We start from the raw sequence: 23,381 nt of genomic DNA on the forward strand, positions 1-23,381 counted from the left end.
GGATTAAAAGACACTTTTCCTTTTTTTTTTAAAATCCGTTCAGTACTTTCAATCTGAACCGTCGGTTGCATGTTTGGACTGTCCGGATAGCTTATGGTTTCCTTCTTTTCCTTTTCTAGTTAGGCTGCCTGTGTTTTAGGCACATCAACGAAAAGCAAGCAAGCAAGCGCACTCTCTCTCTCTCTCTCTCTCTCTCTCTCTCTCTCTCTCTCTCTCTCTCAACTAAGTTGTACTCCAAGCATGGCAGACATGAGCTCGCCTCATTCGACAGGAACTATCATCGCCGTCACTTACGACAACGGTGTCGTCCTCGGCGCCAATTCTTGCACCATCACCGGCACGCACGTGGCGAACAGGGCATCCGACAAGATCACGCAGCTGACCGATAACGTCTACCTCTGCCGCTCCGGCTTGGCCGCCGATTCGCAAGCTGTTTCGGATCAAGTGCGCTGCCATCTCCATCGGCACACGATGAGCCTTGGGCGGCCAGCTACGGTGAAGGAAGTCGCAAACATCGTCAGGCAAATATCATACAACCACAAGAGCATGCTACGAGCGGACATGATCGTGGCAGGATGGGACGAGCGCGGAGGAGGTCAAGTATACGGGGTGCCTCTCGGAGGAACAGTGAATTTCATTAGAAAATATAAGGATGAAATTTACAAGGTCGAAATTGAAACTTGATGCATTTTGTAAGGACCAAAATAGTAGATAAGCCGTATATATATTTAATGTACTTACAAGTTGAGAGTCAATGGCCTCTTTAAATATTAATGTTTCTTTGACCTTCGCAGACTGGGGGTTTTTTTTTTTTTTTAAAAAAAAAAAAAAAAACTCAACTTGCCCTATTATAATTATAATTATCATGTATAAATATACTCCATTTTGTTATGGTGTACTTTGAACAGTCATTGAGGAGAGAAAAAGCTAAACTAAAACAGTCTAGAACTATTTCTACTTCTTTTGCAGTGCTTTTTGGAGCTTTCATGACTGCTATCGCGCAAAGTCTTACTTTGTAGAAGCATATGATCAATGCTTCATTTCTCTATATTTCGCATAATCGACAGTCAAAAAAAGGTAGGGCGAGGATACAAATGGTGTCATCCAGTAATCGGCATATTTTTCACTGCCATTTTACTCAACTCCACTTGTTGAAGGCCAATTCGGGTAACCATCTGGGATATATCCTCTCCTGCAAAAGACATGGTAACTTCTTTCGCAAGGCGCTTTTGTTTTATCTTGAAAATTGCCTGTGAAACTTCTCCAATCGAAGGTCGTTTTCTGGGTGTTTTGTGCAAGCATTTCTGAGCAATGAGAGCTAGGCTCCTCGCTTCTACAACAAGCTTACTTTCTCCAACGAGTCGCTTGTCAAGAATATCATCCACGCCATCTGGGCTCATAGCCGCCTTAGGAACAAGAAGAAAGAAGTTCTAATAACACTTTAAGGAGTCATGGAAGGAGGAATTCGGATGTGAAGAACAAAGAACTTACAAGATTGATGTAGTCCATTAAGTTTTGGTGCGGGGGGATGGCTACAATGAGTTCAAACAGGATTACACCGAAACTGAAGATGTCACTCTTTGTCGTGAACTGGCTTGTGGAGATATATGCAGGGTCCATGTAGCCATATGTCCCTCTAAGGCTTGACTTGCGGCCATCATAGGTCTGCTCCTTCGACAGTCCGAAATCAGCTACCTATTTAGAGGTATTGAAGATTATAACAAATGTAACTGCCAACGAACGGCTTTAGGAAAAAGGGAAATGTTCATGTTAAGACAATTCCAGCATGCACAGAACCATGTGGATTTTCATTTCACTGACACTGGATTACCATTGTTTAGAATTAAACAGACGATAAGTTCGAAGCAGTGGCACTTAAAAAAGGGCATGGCATGCCTAGCAAATCATGGCATTATATTAGTTCGTCTTCATTTGATAATTTACTCCTATACCATTGGATATGAAATGATTAGTCATTAGTGTTCTTCAAGGACCAGGCTTACCTTAGCTCTCATTGACCTGTCTAGCAATATGTTCGCGGACTTCAAGTCCCTATGAATGATAGGTGGCACTGCCTGTTCCATGAATTTTTACATGAGAGAAAGAACGGAACAATGGTTTTTACCGGGTAAAAAATTAAGAGAAAAACTGACATACCCCATCATGAAGATACTCAATTCCATGTGAGATATCAAGAGCAATTTGTAGCCGTTCATCCCAACTCAACACTCGTTCCTCTGGACCTAATCGAATGTTGTCGCATTGTGATTTATAATTTGATTTGATATTAGAGTAAACAAAGCGAAAGCCATAGTGCTGCACTCCCATATTATTAGGACGGTATGAAATTCAGTAACTCATTCGTTGAGACATGCTCCTTTGTTACTCTGCCTAAAGGCACATTTCATAGGCTCAACGCAACCAACAGTCATGGAAAAAAGTCCAAATCAAGTGTTAGTTCCAGCATTGGAATGCTCTTTTGTCCATGTTACAGCACCAGATGATAGAAAGAGTAAGCAGCATTGAATGGACAATCCCTACTTATGCCAATGTGAAGGAACCTCAAATACAACGGTAATGTCTAACACTAACTCATAAATGGCATGTTCTTTACATGTGTTCTGATATGACACCATGGTCAGATGAATGGGGGGAAAAGGACTCACGAACTTACCATACAGAAGGCTCGCCAGGCTTCCGTTAGTCATGAACTCATAGATTAACATGCGCTGGCCTTTATCAACACAGTATCCAACCAAATTCACCAGATTACGGTGATGAAGCCTACCTAGTAGCGATACCTGCAAAAAGAATTTATGAGAATTACGAATCTAATAAATTATGAGAAAAAGTCATGGATACGAGAAAGACTGTAATGCATCACCTAATGAATCCCTACGCAACCGTCTTTTTTATCATCCTTACGCAACCATGTCATGTTTTCCAAATTTGAAGGTCATCTTCTAAGATATCCATTCACAAATGTATATTTGGACACCTCAAGACACTGATAACTCAAGTACTCGACGGTTGATAGTTTTTTAAGAAAATAGAAGTTCATGGTTAGAAAACAATGGGTGATGTTTCAATGGTTCTCTACACTTGTCGAACCTGGCAAGATGTATCAGGAGGGAGTTCTAACTAAAGAGCTTTCCGTCCTCCTAAACATCATACAGGTTTTCAGTTATTACCTCTGTTTGAAACTCTCTTTCCCCCTGTTGAGAATCAGAAGCAAGAACCTTCACTGCAACCACTCCACCTGTTGCCATGGTAGCTTTATACACTGAACCAAAAGCTCCATGTCCCAAAGTAGTTGTGAAGTTTTGTGTAGCTTTCTGAATGTCCCTGGGAACACACAAGGGATTAGATCTACCACGCCCTAGTTCCTAGTATGCCTATCAAATCTAATATAAAAATTACAGTGAATACTTTCTGTAGAACATTTATGAACAGACGATAACAGCTACCTTCGTAAATTTGAGGGATATTGGTGTTCCGTAGGACCAGATTACCATCTCCACCAATGTATATCTATGTTACCTTAACTATCTATGACTACATACATTGTACAAGTACAAGTAAATTTCAGATGTCAGGGTAGTTTTCAGGAGTCATTCTGAGGTCAATTTGTCCGCAACAAGTTACACAACGATGGTATTTAAAAGAGTACGGTACCACCAGAATAATAATTGTTAAGCTATCCACCAAATCCATGGAACCTAGGGATATACATCTGCACAACAAAACGATTTAAAAGGATTTGGACCATTTGGTGGCATGTTTCCCTTCGGTAACCATCTGATGCTTTCCACCTACAGTAGGTGCAACTGCTCCAAAGAATAACTACTTCTTATGAAGAATTTATTGAATTTCCTAAGCTAAATGTGTAATTGTCCTTTAGTAAGTTCGCATGTGATGCTCAACTATTCCAAACCTTTTAAAAGAATAAGAGGAGGGAATTAGGAATAACATGCTTGAGATCATAATTTAGCAGCTCAGGCTTTATTGTATTCTTCAGTAATTCTGCTCCTAATGTGCTCTACAGTAAATAAGTTAAAAAACTTGTAAAGCAAACATGTTACAATTTAGGTAACATTTGCTGATATGTGAGAAAGCTGAGAGCATCCTTGTTTATAGCAGTCACATTATTTCACGTTCATCCTAAGTACGAAAATTGTCCAATGGATTGATGATCAAGAGGAGGAAGGTTTTAGAAGTGCAAAAAATAGTAGTCCACCATAGCCTAAAAAAGATGAGAAGTGTTGAAAATGGCATACTTGTGGGAGTATCTAAGAATGCCAGAAGCCGAACCAAACCGATATTTACTACGGATTCTCCACCAAGAAAGCTGAGAATTTTTGGCAAGATCATCTAATCCCTTAACTGATACAGAATCTGTGGTATCTGAACAGACTGAACTAGAGTCGATGCCTGAAGCAAGGCCATTTGAGTGTATTGGAAGAGTAGATGTACTATTCTCAGTTGCGCATCGCCGGAGATGAGAACATTTTTTGTACCATCGTATGCCATAAAACACTAGAGATGCTACAAAAATGCCAATAGTGAGACCAACGGAGATGCCAATAACAACGAAATCACCTTTATGAACCATTCTCCAGTCGATTTTGAGAATTAGGCAGTGAGAGCATCTTGGAGGAAAATGCTGAAGGCAAAATGATGTCACAAAATGAGCACAGACAATACATCAACTTGAAGAATACTTAACTAAGGAAATGACGAACCAAGAAATACAGACTCCATATAATTGAATGCATTTCGAAACAAACAAACAAGTCACTATGAGGATTCCAATCAAGACTAAGTATCTCAGAGCTTTGCAGCAATATTTTGTGTTTGTATCACTGTATATTCACATCTAAAGCTACAAAAAATGCCTTTATGAAGGATCACCCAACTCACACGCTTACTCCTTATAGATGGATTAACGCGAAGAGAACTCTTGGGCAACTTCTTTAGTGTATGTGTAGAATTTCAAACACCCTTCACAGACTAAAAAATTTAATCGCAGCAGTTAATAATATATGAAGGCATTCTCCCATCAAAAAGAGATTCATGTAGTCAACGATGGGACTTAAGGTTTGGTTTGGTTTATGTTTCCCACCAAAACACAATGATCAATGTAGCAACCAAGCAAATACGAAGGGTCCACATACCAAAATAGACTTTTTCATCATCAGTAGTCCCAAAACAAAACCAAAAAAATCAACAATACAATAAAGCCGAGAATAATCAAAATTTATAATGAGAAAATAGGCACGAACCTCAATCAGTACCAAACTTATACGATCAACAGAGCCAGACCCACCAAAAGAACAAGAAGAAACCAAGAACCAGCATTCAAAAGCCCCCAAAAAAAATCATATTTAAACACAAATTTTCCAAAACCAATTGGGTTTGTGAAGTCTAATTTGGACTTGATTTGCCACTTCACTTACTATTACGGTAATTGATGATTTTAAACTTAGGATAACTATTCTGTATATGGAGCCGATATAATCCATACACCACTTCATTTGACATAAAGTGGAACTCGCAGGAGCCGTGGCTGTACCCAATTACCACGTCAGAAATCTTTATACTAGCATACATTTTCTGTTTGTTGCTTGATTATTCTTAGTGCGAGTGTCTGTTGCTTTGGGTCAAAGCGCAACAAAACCAACTACCACCCATGGACAATCAGCTCAATAAGCGAGTCTAAAAAAGAGCTCACCTCGCTGGCTTCCGGTAAATTACATCATCCATTTCATCCCGCTGATTAATAAACAACTTCAGGGCCCGTGGAAATGAGGTCACAGATTCTATTTCCACGGAAGCCAAACATTTCAAACCTTGGCGCTAGTGTGAGTTATGCCCGATCATTACTTTAGGGACCCGGAATTTAGTCGAGGTGCGCACAAGCTGGCCAAACATCCGATTATCAAAAAGTAAAACTTTACCAACAAGCACCACTCATGTGTAAACCTAAAACAAACGCCTAGACAACATCATACAGTAAAACCCAACTTTTTGAAAACAAAAACAAAAATTTCCTGAAAACTAACAAGTACCCATGAATTCTGATCGGAAGCCCATACCTCGAACGACTTGATAGGTAAATTCTGCACATATCAGGTCTGTTGGGTTGTGCTTGACCAGTTAAAGAAAAGAAAGCTGACTCTGAAGAAAAATGCCTTTGAACTGTCGATTCTAGGAAAGTTCCTTTGAACAGAATAAAGGCAGGCCGAGTTGGACCCTTCGCTGGAATAGAGAGGAGTAGGAAAAAGCACACGGCATTTGGATTTGGCGAAGGAAAAGTAGTGGAGTAGGAATGAATAGGATTTGCATAGAAGCAGGGCCCCATTGGCAAAAGCCGGCCGTGCAGGCAAAGGGAATTTATTTTTGGACGTATGCACCTTTTGTTGGAATCAGGATAATAATAATAATCATGTTTTAAAAAAAATTATGAAATAAACTGGAAGATCATATGGATACTGGATAGGTACATGATAGGCCCTTCTTGGTTGAAGTCGTCCAATAAGTCCGTCAGGAAAGCCGAGCAGATGACAAGCTATAGAGGGACGAAATCACTCTTTCCGGCGGAATCGACCCTTCTTCCCCGGTCCCTGGAAGTCCTAACGGGGGCTTAGCCCTCTTTCTCAACTCGAGTCTTTAAGTTCAGCGGCTTTCATCCACCTGCGCTAATAAGGCATAGAAACTAAGAGTCTATGCTACTTCAAGTATTCATTTCGTGAGTCTCGATATGCTTATTGTCCATCCCAAGAATTGAGTTGATGGAATGTTTGTTAAGGCTCGGTCGAATTAGATTTGTCTGAAAAGTAAAGAAACAAACGGTCTGCACACTACTCTGGTGACAAGTATGATTTGTTCATCCGCGGATTCTGACACGCCATACACTTGAACTTTTGCATGGATGACAAATACATCGAAACTTACAAAATAATCACCACACTCCCATGGACAATCAGCTAATAATAGTCAATAAGCAAAATTTTAAAAAGAGCTTATCTCGCAGGTTCCCGATAAACTACACCAGTCTGTCGATTAACAAGTTCACCCAAAAGCTACATTCATGTAAACCGAAAGCAAACGTTCAAGCAACATCATAATGCAAACCCAAAGATCACCCACCAAAAAACCAAACTTTATCAAAAATTTCTGAAAACTAACAAAGACCCATGAATCTTGATCGGAAGCCCATACCTTGAACGACTTGATAGGTGAATTCTGCACATATCAGGTCTGTTTCGTTGTGCTTGGCCGGTTAATGGACAGAAAGGTGGCTCTGAAGAAAAGTGCCTTTGAGTTGGGGGTAGAGAATGAAGGCAGGCCAAGTTGGACCTTTTGCTGGAATAGAGAAGAGTAGGAATTGAATAAAATCATTAAGGAAAAAGCAGAGGAGCTCCATATGGCTAAAAGTAAAACCGGCCGCTGCAGGCAGGGGATCAGTCTAGAAGATCATAGGGATGGTACAAGATAGGCCCTTAATTCTTGGTTGAAGTCGTCAACAAGCCCATCCGGAAAGCGACGAGCCGTGGATGTGATATCACAAATAAACGTAGATTGTTGAAGTCAGGTCAACTCAAGCTATGATGAGACCGGTGGCGACTGTTGAGCAATTCCCGAGTTCAGCTGTTAAGTTTTTTTATCGGCAAAAGTAACATTTTATTAAGGGTCGGAGAAAAGGGGAATCCAACCAAGGATTGGAAAGTACAGATGAGACAAATCCTAAAGGGAAAATGACTCAGGACGTGTTTTGATAATTAATACTCTCCAAGAACATGCTAAGAACAATTGTTAATGCTGAAAATGTCATTGGCGGGTATTAATTATTAAAACATGTGCTTAGCCGTCATTTTCCCAATCCCAAATACACGTAGGGGCAAAGTCCATTACACCAAATGGTCTAAAAAACCCAGATGATACAAATAAAGCCCGAAAATCTGATGTCCAAAAGCCCAGAAATTACAATTAAGCACAAAGAAAAATCTAACCCACCGAAGTCCCCAAGAAACCCCAGAACAAGCTCATTGGTTAGTTAAGTTTAAGAACAAGCTCGATCCATAATACCAAGTTCGATTGGTAAATTAGCCGAGTCGAGCTTTGAGCTCGAGCAACCCAAAGCTCGACTCGGCTTGGTAAAAAAACAGTAATGTTCCAAAGTAGAAGTCTAGAAGATCATAGGGATGGTACATGATAGGCCCGTTCGTGGTTGAACTCGTCAACAAGCCCATCAGGAAAGAGGCAAGCCGTGGATGTGAGATCACAAACAAACGTAGATTGTTGAAGTCGGGTAAACTCAAGCCATGAAGAGACCAAAATCTTTCTTTCCGCCCAAAAGAACGAAAAGAAAGATGCGATCGTCTCATGTAACACACAATAAGACCCACTATGGTCGTATTTGACGATTTGAACTATTCATTTTGTAAGTCTTGATGTGTTTATTGTGCATGCGGAAAATCAAGATGATCAGATGTTGGTTAAGGCTTGGTTGAATCAGATTTGTTTGAAAAGAAGTGAATGGTCCGAGTCTGATTGCACGTTACTCTTGCAATAAATCTGATTTGTTCGTATGGATTCTGACAGCCAATCAACTTGAACTTTTGCATGGATGATCACATATACATAGAAACTTACAAATAATCCGGTCGGATTATCAAACAGGACCATAGTGGTTCTCATTTACATCACGTCACATGAGGAATACATGAGAGGATCTTGATTCCAAAATAAGACTCTACCATGGTCTTACTTCATGATCTAAACTGTCTGTTTTGTAAGTCTCGTGTAGTTATCCTCCCTGCGAAACTCAAGTAGATCGGACAACGTCACAACGGGATCCATTTGAATGGAACATATTTTTCAGAAGAAGAGTAATGTGCGGTCAAATTCTGACGACTTTACTTCTCTTCACAAACTTGGTTCAGCCTATCATCTTGATTTTTAACATGCATGACAAACCATACGATGGATCGTCACATGAATTCTCTCTTTTTTGTTGTGACTTGTGAATTCGCATTGTTGTTTGGCTGGTTTTTTTGCAAGATATTGGTCCTCTCTTGTGCGAAATGGAAACCCTCCTATGATTCTTCGTGTGATGCAAAATGGAATCCATCAGGATCTTATGTCCTTTCTTTTCTTTGTTTCTAAAAGATAGGCTCTGTATTCCACTTTTGAGTTACAATATGGGCCAGTTCCACATTTGAATCATATATTTGTAGATGCCAGTAGTAAACGATGAATCAGGAACTAAATTTAATTGGACTCTCTGCTAGTCGACGATGAAAATGGTCCATGATCGGTCGTTCTACTGGGCCGGAAACTTGAGTTATCAAAAAACGTTACTTTCTTCAAAGCGGTGTTCTTCACAATGAAAGAAAGCATTTTCAGTACTGCAAACAAAAAGATGCTCACAACTTAGTACCTTATGGTTTAGATGGTCCGTTTCACATGAGAACGTCCTCATTTCTCCCAATTTTTTGATAGAATTTCGATGATCTAAGCCGCTCAATGTTATCAGAACGTGATTTTAAGAATATAGGCGAGAAATCAGCAAAAAATTGACCCGGAAGGGCTTCATCTGGATATTTTTTATTGAACGGTTCAATAAAAACCTGCTCAAATCAAACCCTTCCCAGTCATTTTTTTTCTTGATTTTCTACGAGTATCCTTAAAATCATGTTTTGAACGCATTGAGCAGGTCGGATCATCGAATTCGATTGAAAAATGGGAGTCTGCATTTTAAGAGGTCCTCATTTGAAACTTTGTGATGGTTTGGATACATAACAACAACTTTGTTTTAAACTCTTAATATCAATAAGCTAACACAAAACAAACAGCACCCTATTTATATATATATGCTCATTGTCTTTATAACCCATCAAAAAACAAACCAAAACTAGTAACAAAAACTGTTAGGAGACTTCACTTCTATAGGGGGGGTGGGGGGGCAAAATTGTGAGCCTAAACCTAACTACAGGCCATGAACTGGACAGATGTTCTTTAATCATTAGGCTCGCGGTTGTTGCTTGGTGGGCTGCCGTGAATATTACCGTAGTCTTTTCGCATCAGATTCGCTATCTCAGCAATCGCCCGGTCATCAAAAAGTGTTCGTGATTCATCTTGTCGCGCTCGAGCGGATTCAGTTGAAATTGCCTTGGAATCTTGAAAGTGGTAGTAGTGTGGCTTGATACTTGGAAAATGGACTGGCTCCCTCATTGTATTTGCCTTCAGGGTGGGGCTATTATTGACCTGTCATTGAACAACATTTAAATTAATATTGTGATCTTCATGTGGGAAATTTTGATGTGTGTGTGTGTGAGAGAGAGAGAGAGAGAGAGAGAGAGACCTTATTATTGAAGTGATCTTGTGATCTTGCAGCTCTCTTTGAAGCATTTGGATCCTTTCCTGCATTCAAAAGAGACCAAATATATGAAACCAAATCGTAAATTACCAAAATAACCTTCTCCCAGAGCTCAGCTCCAATAACTGATTGTTTCACAATATCAACCTCAATACATGGTGAAATAAAATTATGCAGACCACAAGCAACCTTGGCACCATGTTGAACACGAAAATGATTTACGAACCAAAGTTTTTCACATATTCATTCTGTATGCATCAAAACTGCCTACAAAATCTTTGTTTGTATAGCAAAATAGCATTACAGAGAGAAAGAGAAGTCATTCGTTTATACATCAAGACCTTTTGCGCGCACACGAAAAAAGTTTGAAAAATTTCACTATGTACCCATGAGAAGTACAAGAGGGGGGATCTTAAGACATGAAGTGGTGCATTTTTTCTCATGATCAGTTATTCCTAGGAGGGTGGATCCTGGGATGACCAGGGTAATCAGTACTAAAAGCTACAAAACCAGCAGTTTGACCCCTAAGTACACGATATTTTGCATTCAAGCCCTTCTTTCCATGACACTTTCTGGCAGAATGGGTTGCACTTGCACCTGAAATTTTCGAAGTCCCTCCATTCGTCTCTTCCTCTTTCTCAATCTCCCTCCTTGGCACTTCCTCCGCCAACATTTTCCTTCCTTCAAGCTTCATTTTCCTGGCGGGAGTAGCCGGAACATCATCAACCACCATTAGCCTGTTTCCTTGCATTCCACTTCCTGTAAAAAGATTTTATAAGAAGTAGAGGTTATTCATCTCAATCCTTCATGGTTTGCTGATCTTCCCTCCAATAATCAACAAACACAATGCCATACTAGTTTATGGCGGCAGCTAGCACACCTACTATATTGTCGTTCTAAAAGTATCGCTAACGCATCATTCCATAATAGTTTCTTGTATGAAAATTATGGTTGTAAATTGTTAAGCAACCGAACGAGGAAAAGAAAGAGAAGAAAGGAATATAATGGAGAAGGGAACTGTCTACCTTCATGGCCACAAGCAGAAGAACCTCTCAGGACATGCAAAAGATAAATAAGACCAAGTACCAAACTTGCAAACCTCATTAGCACCATTTTTAGTTCCTTTTTTTTCTTTTCTCTCTAGGGTATGTTTCTTGTTCAACAATGGGAAGAGAAGCGCTTTAAGAAACACAATGTGGTTTTTATAGAGTTCAAGTTAACCCAAGTCAAACCTAGGGTTAGCCTATATATATATTAAGGTTTGACTCCTGGGTATGTGCAAAGACTTTGGGAAACTTAAAATAACCAAATTAAAAAATAACTAGTTGTGTCATTATTTTAAATGGGAGAAAGAAAACTATGACTTGCCATGATTTCAAAAGTTTGAATGGGGTTTTCATCAGTTAGTCTGAGGTAGAAAGCATCTCAACAAAGCAAATGTTATTGTTAAAATAAACAGCTAAAGGCTACGTCTTAAAAAATGAACAACTTTGATCATCAAGGAAGACCTGATGCAGGACCCAACTCGATCACACACAAAAAGAGATATTATTCATTTCATTACTAACTTTTTGAATGGGTGAGCGAAATTGCACTACTCGGAGCTTTGGCAACCACCGTAGGATGGAAAAGTAGCTAATGTTTTCCACACTGTTTCTCTCTTGCTTACTTTCATTAGTTTTCGATTTCTTTTAAGTTTCAAACCAAGACATGAGAGCATCTCCAACAGGCTCTCTATTCAAAGTCTGTTAGGCAAAACGCCTCGTCAAATACACTTTTTCAACAGGCTCTTTAAAAGATGGCTAGGCAACTTCATTTACCCAATGAAAAAGTGCGACATCATTAGCCATCTCACTAACCGTATGAAGATGTTTGCACTTAAACGCTTTGATTAGGCCAAAGGGCCGTTTGAGCTGCTGCGACACACACAAAATAGTTTTGATCTATTTTGAGGAAGCAAAATGCCTATTAGCTAGTAGTGTTGGAGAGGATCTAAGGTTTCTTGTGTTTAGAAGCTTAGTTTCCAAACTCTAATACTTTAAAATAAGAAACCTTCATTAGGTCAATCATCCCAAAAGTCTGTGATCAGTCAGAGATTCGGTTGCATAAGTATAGCTGAAGAATCTGATAAAACAATTAAAGAAACTCATCAATCTCTTGGATACCCCTAGAGGGTACTTAAGAGCTGGCTAGGCATCTTATTTTATATAGTGTGACAGTAGAAATCTTTCATTTTTCTGAAGTTAAATTAGTAGAGAACTGTGTGGACAGTTATGGTATAAACACTTTCTGAATAATCTGAACAGCTTTCTTTGAGGTGTGGTCACAAAGGAGGCTTTCAGGAAAAGTTCTGATTAACTACTTGTGGGGAGCTGTTTGGACTACATTCATAATATGAGGTCCGGAACAAGCTAACAGCCCTTTGGCTACTTAGGTAAGAAAAGAAAAGAAAGGGGTGTGGTTTTGTTTGCTCATGAGAAAAGAAAAGAAAAAATTAGGCTTTCTGATCATCATCTTATTTGGATACTTCCCCTTTCTCTTTCTCTCCAAATCTCATCACTTTTGGTGAGAAACAAAAATGGCTCATTAAGGGGTTCCTAATTCTCACAGTACTCTTTCTCGCCTCTTTGGGCATCTAAACATGGGAGAGAATGCTCTCTCTCAATTTCTTTTTTTTTTCTCTTGAAAACCCCTCATCCAAAGGGGTTGTAAATGGTCAAGATCAATACAGAACAAGTTCTATTCCTCTTGAATATATATAAGAAAAAAAAAAGAATGTTGATGCTAAAATTGGGGGTGCAAATTAAAATCATGATTACTCTTGATTAAGTATGAATAGGAATGTGATGTCATTTTCTTATGATCACTATGTCTAGAACAGGCGGGGTAGGAATGTGATTTCCGATGACACATTTGTCCAAGAATTAGGCACATTTCCAAACTATATATATAAGAATCTATCCCTCTTATCCCCTATACTAACCCAATCCAGGTTAATTCTATTGAAAAAAGGAAATGTTCACTCTGCTTAATTTTCTAAATAACTAATATATTTCCCCGAAAAAAGATTAACGAACCAATCCAAATGGTGGAATGAAATTACCTCGTGTGTCGAATTATCAGGAATACTGATTCCAAGTTATCTATTTGATCTCATTCGTATTCAAGATTACGCGTCATCCAAACATAGCCCTTAATTAACTAGCGATGCTCAACGGGTGGCGATTAGCAAGGGGATGTTGGTTCCCAAGAGGAGGCACTCAATCATCAAATGAAGAGCTTTGAAGGACAATAGCAGGTGATTTTAAACTCATAGAACTACTAAACCTGCCAGTGATTGTTTACCATAAAATACTAATAATACACACATAAAAATGTGAAGATTGGTGTGGTGAGGAGGGCTTGTTTGTCCACCATTTACCTTGATCGATGCTTGTGGGTTTTTTTCTCTTCTTGATAAGTGTGTGAAGAACAACACGTCGGTTCTATGTGTTTGGTGTTTGCTGGGTATGGGAATCTCCAAAAAGAACAAAACACAATTAATGGATTTGCTCAAGATTTCATTTAGCATTAGCTTAGTAGCAAGTGGAGTGCCGGCGCACGTGGTGGTGGCCTTAAAACTCTCTCATGCATGCCGGTGTGGTTGGTTCGAATCCCACCCTCCTCATTCTGTTTGTCCTTCTAACTCACCAACCGATTTCCAAGACGACCCCCACCCCCCCCCCCCCCCCCCCCCCCCCCCAAAAAAAAAAAAAAAAAAAACAGACCACTTAGTAGTTAAGTGGAAAGGTTTTAAACATCGGCCTTTACGTATGTAGCATATCGCTCGAGACGTAATGGTAATTACGGTTCATATGCCTTACATTTTCGTTACACCCTGATATACATGCAGGGTGAGACGGCAAATTGCATGCGTATCGGCTACATATCAATCCGTTTCTGATTCATGGACCGGTGGATGAACTTTATGGGTGGTGATTCAGGCATTTCAAATAAGTGTGTGCACAATTTGTTGAACTCATAAAAAATATGTGCAGGAAAACTGTTCTCGGAAAAGTTTTAGTGAAGTGAAGTAAAAAGAAGAAAAAAAATTCATATCGGTCTATATATTTCATGCGTATCGGCCAGTTCCTAGTACATATCGGTCTATATATTTCTGATTCATGGACCGGTGGACAACCGTTACAGGTGATTCAGGCATTTCAAATAAGTGTGTGCACAATTTGTTGAACTCAAAAAAATGTGCAGGAAAATTACTCTCGGAAAAGTTTTAGTGAAGTGAAGTAAAAAGAAAAAAGAGTATTTTCATACATATGTTCATTTGATAAGAAAAGAAATTTGTGGAAATATTAAAAGCCAATGGTATAATTCTATAGGAAACTTGTAAAAAAAAATAGGATTCCTGCAAAATTCAGGATGAGTTTTTGCTTCTCGTCGCAACCTAACCTCTTAGAAAGGTTTACACCCCAAGCGTAGGGCTAGGTCGTTGAAAGCATAATAACCGGTAAGACCGGAATCGTTCCCACAGAGAAATCTTCTTTAGCGAATTTGGAATAGAAGTTGCTTATAGATTGCGGCATTCAAGCGGCCAACTTTGGAGTTTTGATTCGATTGACGAAATTAAACTTGGAAATAAACTAGGTTAAGATGGTCGAGTCAAAGGGATTGATTTACCCACGACTTAGCCATCAAACGGTTCCTTCATCTAACTCATGAGTGAACCGAAACCGTCCGGATTCCACTAGAAGAATTAAAAGCTGAAGACTACTTATAACTTAATTCAAAGCTCTAATTCAAATTGAACTCATTTAACGCAAGTGAGAGACGAAAAAAGATCGTTCGCACGCGTAGGATTATCAAGCTCGTAGCACAAGGCGATAGACTTCATTGATCAAAGAAGCCACCAATCCCCATGATCAAAGCTAGAAATCATGGGTTTAATTCATTCAAAACCTTGAGATTAAGCTAAAGTTAAGAGAAACCATTTAATGGACTAATCCATAGGGTGAACCTCACCCCATGACCGAACCGATTAACTACTCACTCATAATAAAAAGACTAGAAAGCATGCTAAGAAAGGTAAACGTAATTAACCGATAAAAACGAAAATAAACTTGATTTATAAGAAGATCCATACAATAGCTACAACATTAATAAACGAGAATTTAACATAAGACAATTACCTTAAGGAGTTCTTGAAGGAAACACAAACAAAAGCTTGAAAGACTAACAATGGAGTCCTAGGAAGAAAGAAAAGACTTAGGCCTAAAAAAACTAACTAATGGCCTTTTCTCTTCCATAAATGGCATACAAGACTATTTATAGGCCTTACAAAATCAGCCTTACAATGGACAAAAAGGCCCCCAAAATATCCCAAAAACATACTAGAAGTAGAAACTTTCTATTTATGGAAGGTTGAAATATTCAGCAAAAAAGGTGCTGGCCGAAGGGCATTGGTACCAATACCTAAAAAATAAGGTATTGGTACCAATCCAACTGTCTTCTAATTCGGCATGATGGTACCAATACCTAAAAAATGAGGTATTGGTACCTCTGTGTGAAAACAGCAGAACAGGGTCAGCTTGGGCCATCATGCCTTGTCGTGCCCCGACGGCCTTCCGATGCTTCATTACATGATCAACGGGACTTGGCGGAGGTATGCCTTATGGCCTTGTACTCTTGGATGCCCTCGAGGACTATCTTCGATGCATTAGGCTCGCTTGAAACACTTTGGCACGTTCCTTGCCAGCCTTGACCTCCGGCCAATCTCCGAGGCTTCTTGTGACACCGTTAGGCTTTAGTGACAATGAGATGAGTACCGGCGGGCATTTGGACACTTGGTTCATCCCGGAACGTTTATTGGCATCAAAACTGCCTTATTAGCACGTTTTACCTGAAATACACAAAAACGTACCTTACGTGCAATATCGCATAAAAACGACAATATATATGTACAAACACAACATACTAGAGGACTTAAGCACCAAGAATATGCATTATTGGGTGCTTATCACACCCCCCAACTTGAACTTTGCTAGTCCCTAGCAAACTAAAACAAAATGTATTTAACTAAACTATGCAATCTTCCCGAGATTCAAGATACAAAAACTATGCTCAATAACTACAACTAGGCAAGAGTCCAAAGCACCCCTTCAAATCTGACCATATGCAATCCACGCACAAACATGCCATGAACTAGGACGAACAAGCTATGCCATATTAAAGTAGTCAAGCATGCATGCACCACAATGAGTTTCAACTCCAAAACTCACAAGGATAACGCTCTTATTCGACTTTTCACACAGTGAGATACAAGATACATCCCATGACAAGCGCTAGCAAGTAAATGCCATAGCCAGAGACAAAAAGCTACGCATGCTATCGAAGGAGCGCTAAGAATGAAAGGAAAGCTAATTATTGACAAGTATGGAAAGACTAGGAATATCACAACTTAAGTAATAATAGATATCGACTATGCATCAAACGGAGTTAATTAGCGTACAAAAGATCAACGGAGGACTTTATTAGCTTATAACGACCTTGGATACAAAGAAAAAGGGACTACAAAAATGTAGTGGCCATATACTTGCATGATTCATCTACCCTTGGCCACTACCAACCCTAAACTACCCAAGGCATGGCCACATATCGGCCAAACACCAAACAAAGTTACGAAAAAGAAATAAAGAAAAACTACTACCACCACCGACTCCACAACACATAGTCGTCATCCTTATCCGACTCCTCATGGTATTGAGCCTCGAGCTCCCCCTTTCCATTGGACTCTTCCTCATCCAGAATGTAAGCTAACCCGGAGGTCACACCAATCCTCTCATCATAGTATTCAACCCTCTTTCGAATATGATTTTACTCTTTAATAGCATTTCTTTGATTTTTCTTTGAGGAATAGGGTCATTTGAAATGAAATTTGTAGTGAGAGAGATTGAGGAGCCAATTTTGAGGGCTTTGGAGAAGGAGATGAAAATTTGGGATTTTACCTTTTGTAATGGGAAAGGAGAGAAAAGGAATCACGTACAACTTCTCCGCCTTTTTGTACCCCAACCACTTCTATCATATTCACACCACTCCAAACCTCCTTGAATCATTGAAAACTATAAACACAAAATCCTCCAAACATCCGGTTACCTAGGTTTGAACAATGGAAGAGACTCGGACTGTGGTTCAAAACAAGGACGATGAGACTCTTATGTGGTTTAATCAAACAAAAATGCCTTGAATCATTTCCTAAGTACGCTAGCAACTCCAATAAGATGCATGAAAGATATAAACACTACTTAAGCATGAACAAATGGTATTATTTACGCAAGTGCGGAAAATGAAAGCAAAAAGCATGGGATGCTTAATAAACGAATCTCTACTCTAGTGATGCATAACACTTGACTTGACTTTTAGGCTCAACTTGTTCATCAACGTTCATGTATATGCATGTGACATGAATTCAAACATATAACCAAATTCTACGGGATACACGACTCTTGCCATATTGACACAATTGAGCATATTTAAAGTATCTAACATACGAAATCACTACTAACAAGGGAAGATTGCACAAAAAATTTGAAAATTTTACCAAAAATAGAAAAATGAGACAAGTCTCATGAACATATATATAACATATATATATCTCCCCCCAACTTAAACGATGCTATGTCCTCATAGCATGGAGAACAACAGTATTGAGAGAGAAAGAACAAAAGATTGTACCTCCGGAGGGAATGTCAACCCCCATATACCTCGACCAAGTTGGAGGCTTTCTTGTCATAGCTTCCCTTCATCATTGGAACTGCTTCCAAGGCTCACTCTTTCGGCTCCTCCATCGGAACCATAGCTAGTCACACAAGGTCATCGCTGGGGCTTTCTTGGTCTTACAACCGCGACACGTAATCGCACCCATGCTTAGGGCTCCTGAATGCCTCACTCACCATAGCTTTTAGACCTAAACCACCAAGGCTGGTGTGGTAGCATGCTTACCCTGCAAAAGACTTAAGAACCAACTACCTAATAAGAAGCAAATGACATTAGAACTACCCGGCTCATGGTATCCGGGCTCAAAAACTGACAAGTAAAATTAAATCCACCAAATCGTCACGTGATTGAACGGGTACTACTTTTCTCCCCATTTCTCACTCAAAGCATCGTAGAGTAAGTCATGCAACAACTTTAAGCTAGAGATGGGTGGCTATACCGGACCATCAAAAGAGCAAAAGAAAAGAGATAAAGAGAGGGAGAGAAAGAAAGAGTGTTCAGCCACACGTGGGCTTCGAACATATATCACATCATCAAAAGTTATCACAATGAACATACCACCCAACTCTAAACTCTTTGTCAAGAATTGAATTCGACCATGCCACAAAAATAAATACTTTGAGTACCGCAATTGCCGAATTTGCTTAAGACATTTAAGTTCAACCAAGTGCGCATTCCAAACTAGATTGATTTTCAACGAGTTGACAAAATCCACAATATAAGGATGGTAAACGAAATCAAATTTATCAACACCTACAAAATCAATCAATTCGACTTTTAAAAGCTCTTGCACTGGTGGAGACTCGATAGGAGAGGTGGCATCGTCTAGAGCTGAGAGTATTGGATGATTCAAAATTTCTATGGAAGGTATCTCCTCAAAGGAAGGAGACAAACTCTCAGGTCTAGACACATTCTTCCCATCCTGCTCATTCAGCAGAGCATTCAAGAAGTCTACCTCCGCATTCGTTTCCTCAAAAATGAGAAATTTCTCCCCCGAATTGTCATACAAAGGGGGATCAACAGGGGGAGAACACTGGATATCAGGCTCATCAGCAGGCACATCACTCCATGCTGACTCTGCAGAGCTTTCATAAGCTAAACTAACATTTTCAACAAAGATATGTGGCTCTATTTTCTTTTCCCCAACATTTAAGGTGGCATCTTCAACATTGACATCATAAAGACAAGATTCTGAATTTTCAGCTAATTTATCAAAGTAATCCCAACTCTCATTAGCGGTTCTATCCAAAAAGGCACCATCAAACATCCTTTCTACAAGCTGACGCGTTGTAGAATTTAAACTCTTATAGAAAATGAGCATAAGGTGTCTTGTTTCATAGCTATGTTGCGACCAATAAAGCATGAGAGATCTAAAGCGCCACCAACAACATGCAAAAGACTCTTCATCAAATTGATAAAAATTTACGATTTCACATAGTAGCATATGAGTCTCATACATTGGGGAAAACTCTTTGAAAAATTGTTCTTCCATATCTTGCCATGTAAGTATTGATCTTGAGTTCAAGGAATAAAACCAACTTTTAGCCATGTCTTTCAAAGATGATGGAAATATCTTTAATAAGACCTCTTTATCGTTCATGCAAAGCTCCTCGAGTTCTATGATGTGTGCACATGGATTGTCAGAGGCTAAGCCATGAAAATGGGGTAACACTTGAAGAATGCCCGACTTAACATTTAAAACATTGGCAGAAGGGGTGACTATGCAAGAGGGTGTAAAAATTTGATTGGGATAAAGGTACTCCCGCATAGTCTTGGGGACTATTTCCTCATTTGCCGCCGCCATTCTATTAGATAGATAAGACATAAAGTAAACAGACTAGAGGGGCTATGCCGCCACCTCTTTCTCAAAACAGTTCCGTGGGGTTAAGCCACCGCCACATATATACACAACAAAAGAAAAGGCAATTGATGCTCAATCTAGCTTCGTTACACCTCAAGTCGAATTGGTGGCTCGGTTAGAGGTATCCGCTAAATCAAGTTCAAAATGCACAAAGGAAAAATAAACGGAGTACTTACAGTGGTTTGTCGAACCTCCAAATAAGCTATAATAAGACTTCCCCGGCAACGGCACCAAAAATTGCTTCTTCGCAACCTAACCTCTTAGAAAGGTTCACACCCCAAGCGTAGGGCTAGGTCGTTGAAAGCATAATAACCGGTAAGACCGGAATCGTTCCCACAGAGAAATCTTCTTTAGCGAATTTGGAATAGAAGTTGCTTATAGATTGCGGCATTCAAGCGGCCAACTTTGGAGTTTTGATTCGATTGACGAAATTAAACTTGGAAATAAACTAGGTTAAGATGGTCGAGTCAAAGGGATTGATTTACCCACGACTTAGCCATCAAACGGTTCCTTCATCTAACTCATGAGTGAACCGAAACCGTCCGGATTCCACTAGAAGAATTAAAAGCTGAAGACTACTTATAACTTAATTCAAAGCTCTAATTCAAATTGAACTCATTTAACGCAAGTGAGAGACGAAAAAAGATCGTTCGCACGCGTAGGATTATCAAGCTCGTAGCACAAGGCGATAGACTTCATTGATCAAAGAAGCCACCAATCCCCATGATCAAAGCTAGAAATCATGGGTTTAATTCATTCAAAACCTTGAGATTAAGCTAAAGTTAAGAGAAACCATTTAATGGACTAATCCATAGGGTGAACCTCACCCCATGACCGAACCGATTAACTACTCACTCATAATAAAAAGACTAGAAAGCATGCTAAGAAAGGTAAACGTAATTAACCGATAAAAACGAAAATAAACTTGATTTATAAGAAGATCCATACAATAGCTACAACATTAATAAACGAGAATTTAACATAAGACAATTACCTTAAGGAGTTCTTGAAGGAAACACAAACAAAAGCTTGAAAGACTAACAATGGAGTCCTAGGAAGAAAGAAAAGACTTAGGCCTAAAAAAACTAACTAATGGCCTTTTCTCTTCCATAAATGGCATACAAGACTATTTATAGGCCTTACAAAATCAGCCTTACAATGGACAAAAAGGCCCCCAAAATATCCCAAAAACATACTAGAAGTAGAAACTTTCTATTTATGGAAGGTTGAAATATTCAGCAAAAAAGGTGCTGGCCGAAGGGCATTGGTACCAATACCTAAAAAATAAGGTATTGGTACCAATCCAACTGTCTTCTAATTCGGCATGATGGTACCAATACCTAAAAAATGAGGTATTGGTACCTCTGTGTGAAAACAGCAGAACAGGGTCAGCTTGGGCCATCATGCCTTGTCGTGCCCCGACGGCCTTCCGATGCTTCATTACATGATCAACGGGACTTGGCGGAGGTATGCCTTATGGCCTTGTACTCTTGGATGCCCTCGAGGACTATCTTCGATGCATTAGGCTCGCTTGAAACACTTTGGCACGTTCCTTGCCAGCCTTGACCTCCGGCCAATCTCCGAGGCTTCTTGTGACACCGTTAGGCTTTAGTGACAATGAGATGAGTACCGGCGGGCATTTGGACACTTGGTTCATCCCGGAACGTTTATTGGCATCAAAACTGCCTTATTAGCACGTTTTACCTGAAATACACAAAAACGTACCTTACGTGCAATATCGCATAAAAACGACAATATATATGTACAAACACAACATACTAGAGGACTTAAGCACCAAGAATATGCATTATTGGGTGCTTATCAGTTTTGATCAGGAAGAAAGTTTGAGATATAAGTCCCACAACTAATTTCTTGCTAACTGAACATGAAATTTCAAGGCGGGGTGGTTACAAGTTTTCAACGCATATATAAGAATTTTACAGGGGTGTTCTCCCACCAAATAGACCCCTGGAAGGGAAATTCCATTAAAGTTTTCTAAAACTAACCTTAAAAACTAATTTAGCTGGTGGGAATATTTGGAGTTGTATAGGGTTCGGAGCACCCCCGCCCCTACGTCCGCCCCAGCACCATGACAAGGTCTTTTAAATTACAGGGACAAAGAGCAAAGCTCCCTTTCCAACGTACACAAAGTATTTTTTGAGTTTATTGGCTTATGTTGTTCTACATGTATGAACCCATAAACACACTTGCTAGTATACTTAATTGGATGAAAATTTCGAGAAAAAAAATAAACTGGAAAATGGCTCCGGGAATTGAGTTCAGAGGTGACAAAAACGTATAGAACGGTTCTGTTATGCAATAACTCTATATAAACTGAAGTTTTTTATTTTGGTTAGAAATATATAGGGGCTTGGTTTATTTTCTTTTGTTGAGCCATACTTTCTTATTATTCACAAATTTAAGTGGATTTTATTCATTCTGACTTTGTACTACTGATCCAGTGTTGACAATATCAAAGAAAAACCAAATTACATATTGAAAGAAATAGATATTTAACACATTTTCTGAATCGAAGAAAAAGGGCTTGATTGAACCCCTCAATTGATGGCGGAACCGCCCATGAAAATAAAAGTTGTACGTTGGTGGAGGTTTTGAGGTTGTCTAGAAATGCATGCCTGGAGATTCTAATTGAGAGCTTTTGGGTTGTGTTTGGATTGTCAATGAAGACGGTCGTCTTGTTTTTGGGAATTTGAAGTTGAAATTTTGAGAAATCAAAAGTTTGTTTGCCTTTAGAGGACATTACACATGCATGCCACTCAATGGTATATTGTGGCCACCTTAATTTCACTTAGAAAATCTTAGTACTCCCTCCGTCCCATTTTATTTGTCCTTTTTTTATTTTCGTTTCAGTTTTCAATCACTTATATCTTCCAATTTGAATCTCCAAAAATATGCAATTTTATTTAATAGTTCTCAATTAGGTCTATAATACAAAGTTTTCAAAATTACGAAAAACATTACAAATTGGGACACATAAGCGTTTAAAGAACAGCACGAATAACAAAAATGGACAAACAAAATGGAACGGAGAGAGTAGTAAGTTTGGGATTCGATGCACAATCAGAATCTATTTGATTGTATCCCCTCCAATGTCTTTTTTAATAACCAGATGTCCAGGGCAGATTGTCTGCACCTCGACCAATTCAGGGACCCTGAAGTTAAAGACCATACAAACACTCCGGTAGTCCCAAAGTTTGGAACGTGTGACCTCTATAAGATTCGAACATGCGACCTCATGAAAGATAAATACTTACTATTTTCTCATACCCATTTGGCCAAACGCCTTGGGTTAATATCCCCTCACAAGTTACAGCCTCTAACATATCAAGAAAAAGATAAAAAGAGTTCATC

At 39.3% G+C, this 23,381-nt stretch overlaps 3 protein-coding genes across 9 annotated transcripts; 1 reads left to right on the plus strand and 2 right to left on the minus strand.

Moving 5' to 3' along the window:
- The first annotated feature begins 217 nt into the window (after positions 1-217).
- Positions 218-747, plus strand: LOC131304546 (proteasome subunit beta type-6-like). The gene has a single exon (XM_058331804.1). The coding sequence runs from the start codon at positions 241-243 to the stop codon at positions 682-684; it is 444 nt and encodes a 147-aa protein (XP_058187787.1). The 5' UTR covers positions 218-240; the 3' UTR covers positions 685-747.
- Positions 748-911: 164 nt separating this feature from the next.
- LOC131304545 (calcium/calmodulin-regulated receptor-like kinase 2) lies at positions 912-7,427 on the minus strand. Of its 7 annotated transcripts, none has more exons than XM_058331800.1 (9): positions 7,222-7,416; positions 4,600-4,663; positions 4,278-4,404; positions 3,192-3,345; positions 2,675-2,801; positions 2,158-2,243; positions 2,004-2,075; positions 1,492-1,695; positions 912-1,406 (listed from the first exon to the last, which is right to left on the minus strand). In XM_058331800.1, the coding sequence occupies exons 2-9, from the start codon at positions 4,610-4,612 to the stop codon at positions 1,101-1,103; spliced, it is 1,089 nt and encodes a 362-aa protein (XP_058187783.1). In that variant the 5' UTR covers positions 4,613-4,663; positions 7,222-7,416; the 3' UTR covers positions 912-1,100. The 7 variants fall into 7 exon arrangements, with proteins under 7 accessions (XP_058187783.1, XP_058187784.1, XP_058187785.1 ...); XM_058331801.1 differs by lacking the exon at positions 7,222-7,416 and adding an exon at positions 6,096-6,379; XM_058331802.1 differs by lacking the exon at positions 7,222-7,416 and adding an exon at positions 5,732-5,923.
- A 2,456-nt stretch (positions 7,428-9,883) lies between these two features.
- Positions 9,884-11,548, minus strand: LOC131304547 (uncharacterized). Its single transcript, XM_058331805.1, has 4 exons — positions 11,407-11,548; positions 10,979-11,140; positions 10,367-10,425; positions 9,884-10,269 (listed from the first exon to the last, which is right to left on the minus strand). Exons 1-4 carry the CDS (start codon positions 11,492-11,494, stop codon positions 10,021-10,023), a joined length of 558 nt encoding a protein of 185 aa, XP_058187788.1. The 5' UTR covers positions 11,495-11,548; the 3' UTR covers positions 9,884-10,020.
- Positions 11,549-23,381: the final 11,833 nt, after the last annotated feature.

Source organism: Rhododendron vialii, chromosome 10a (assembly GCF_030253575.1).
Source record: "Rhododendron vialii isolate Sample 1 chromosome 10a, ASM3025357v1".
In the NCBI taxonomy this organism is placed as follows: Eukaryota; Viridiplantae; Streptophyta; class Magnoliopsida; order Ericales; family Ericaceae; genus Rhododendron; species Rhododendron vialii.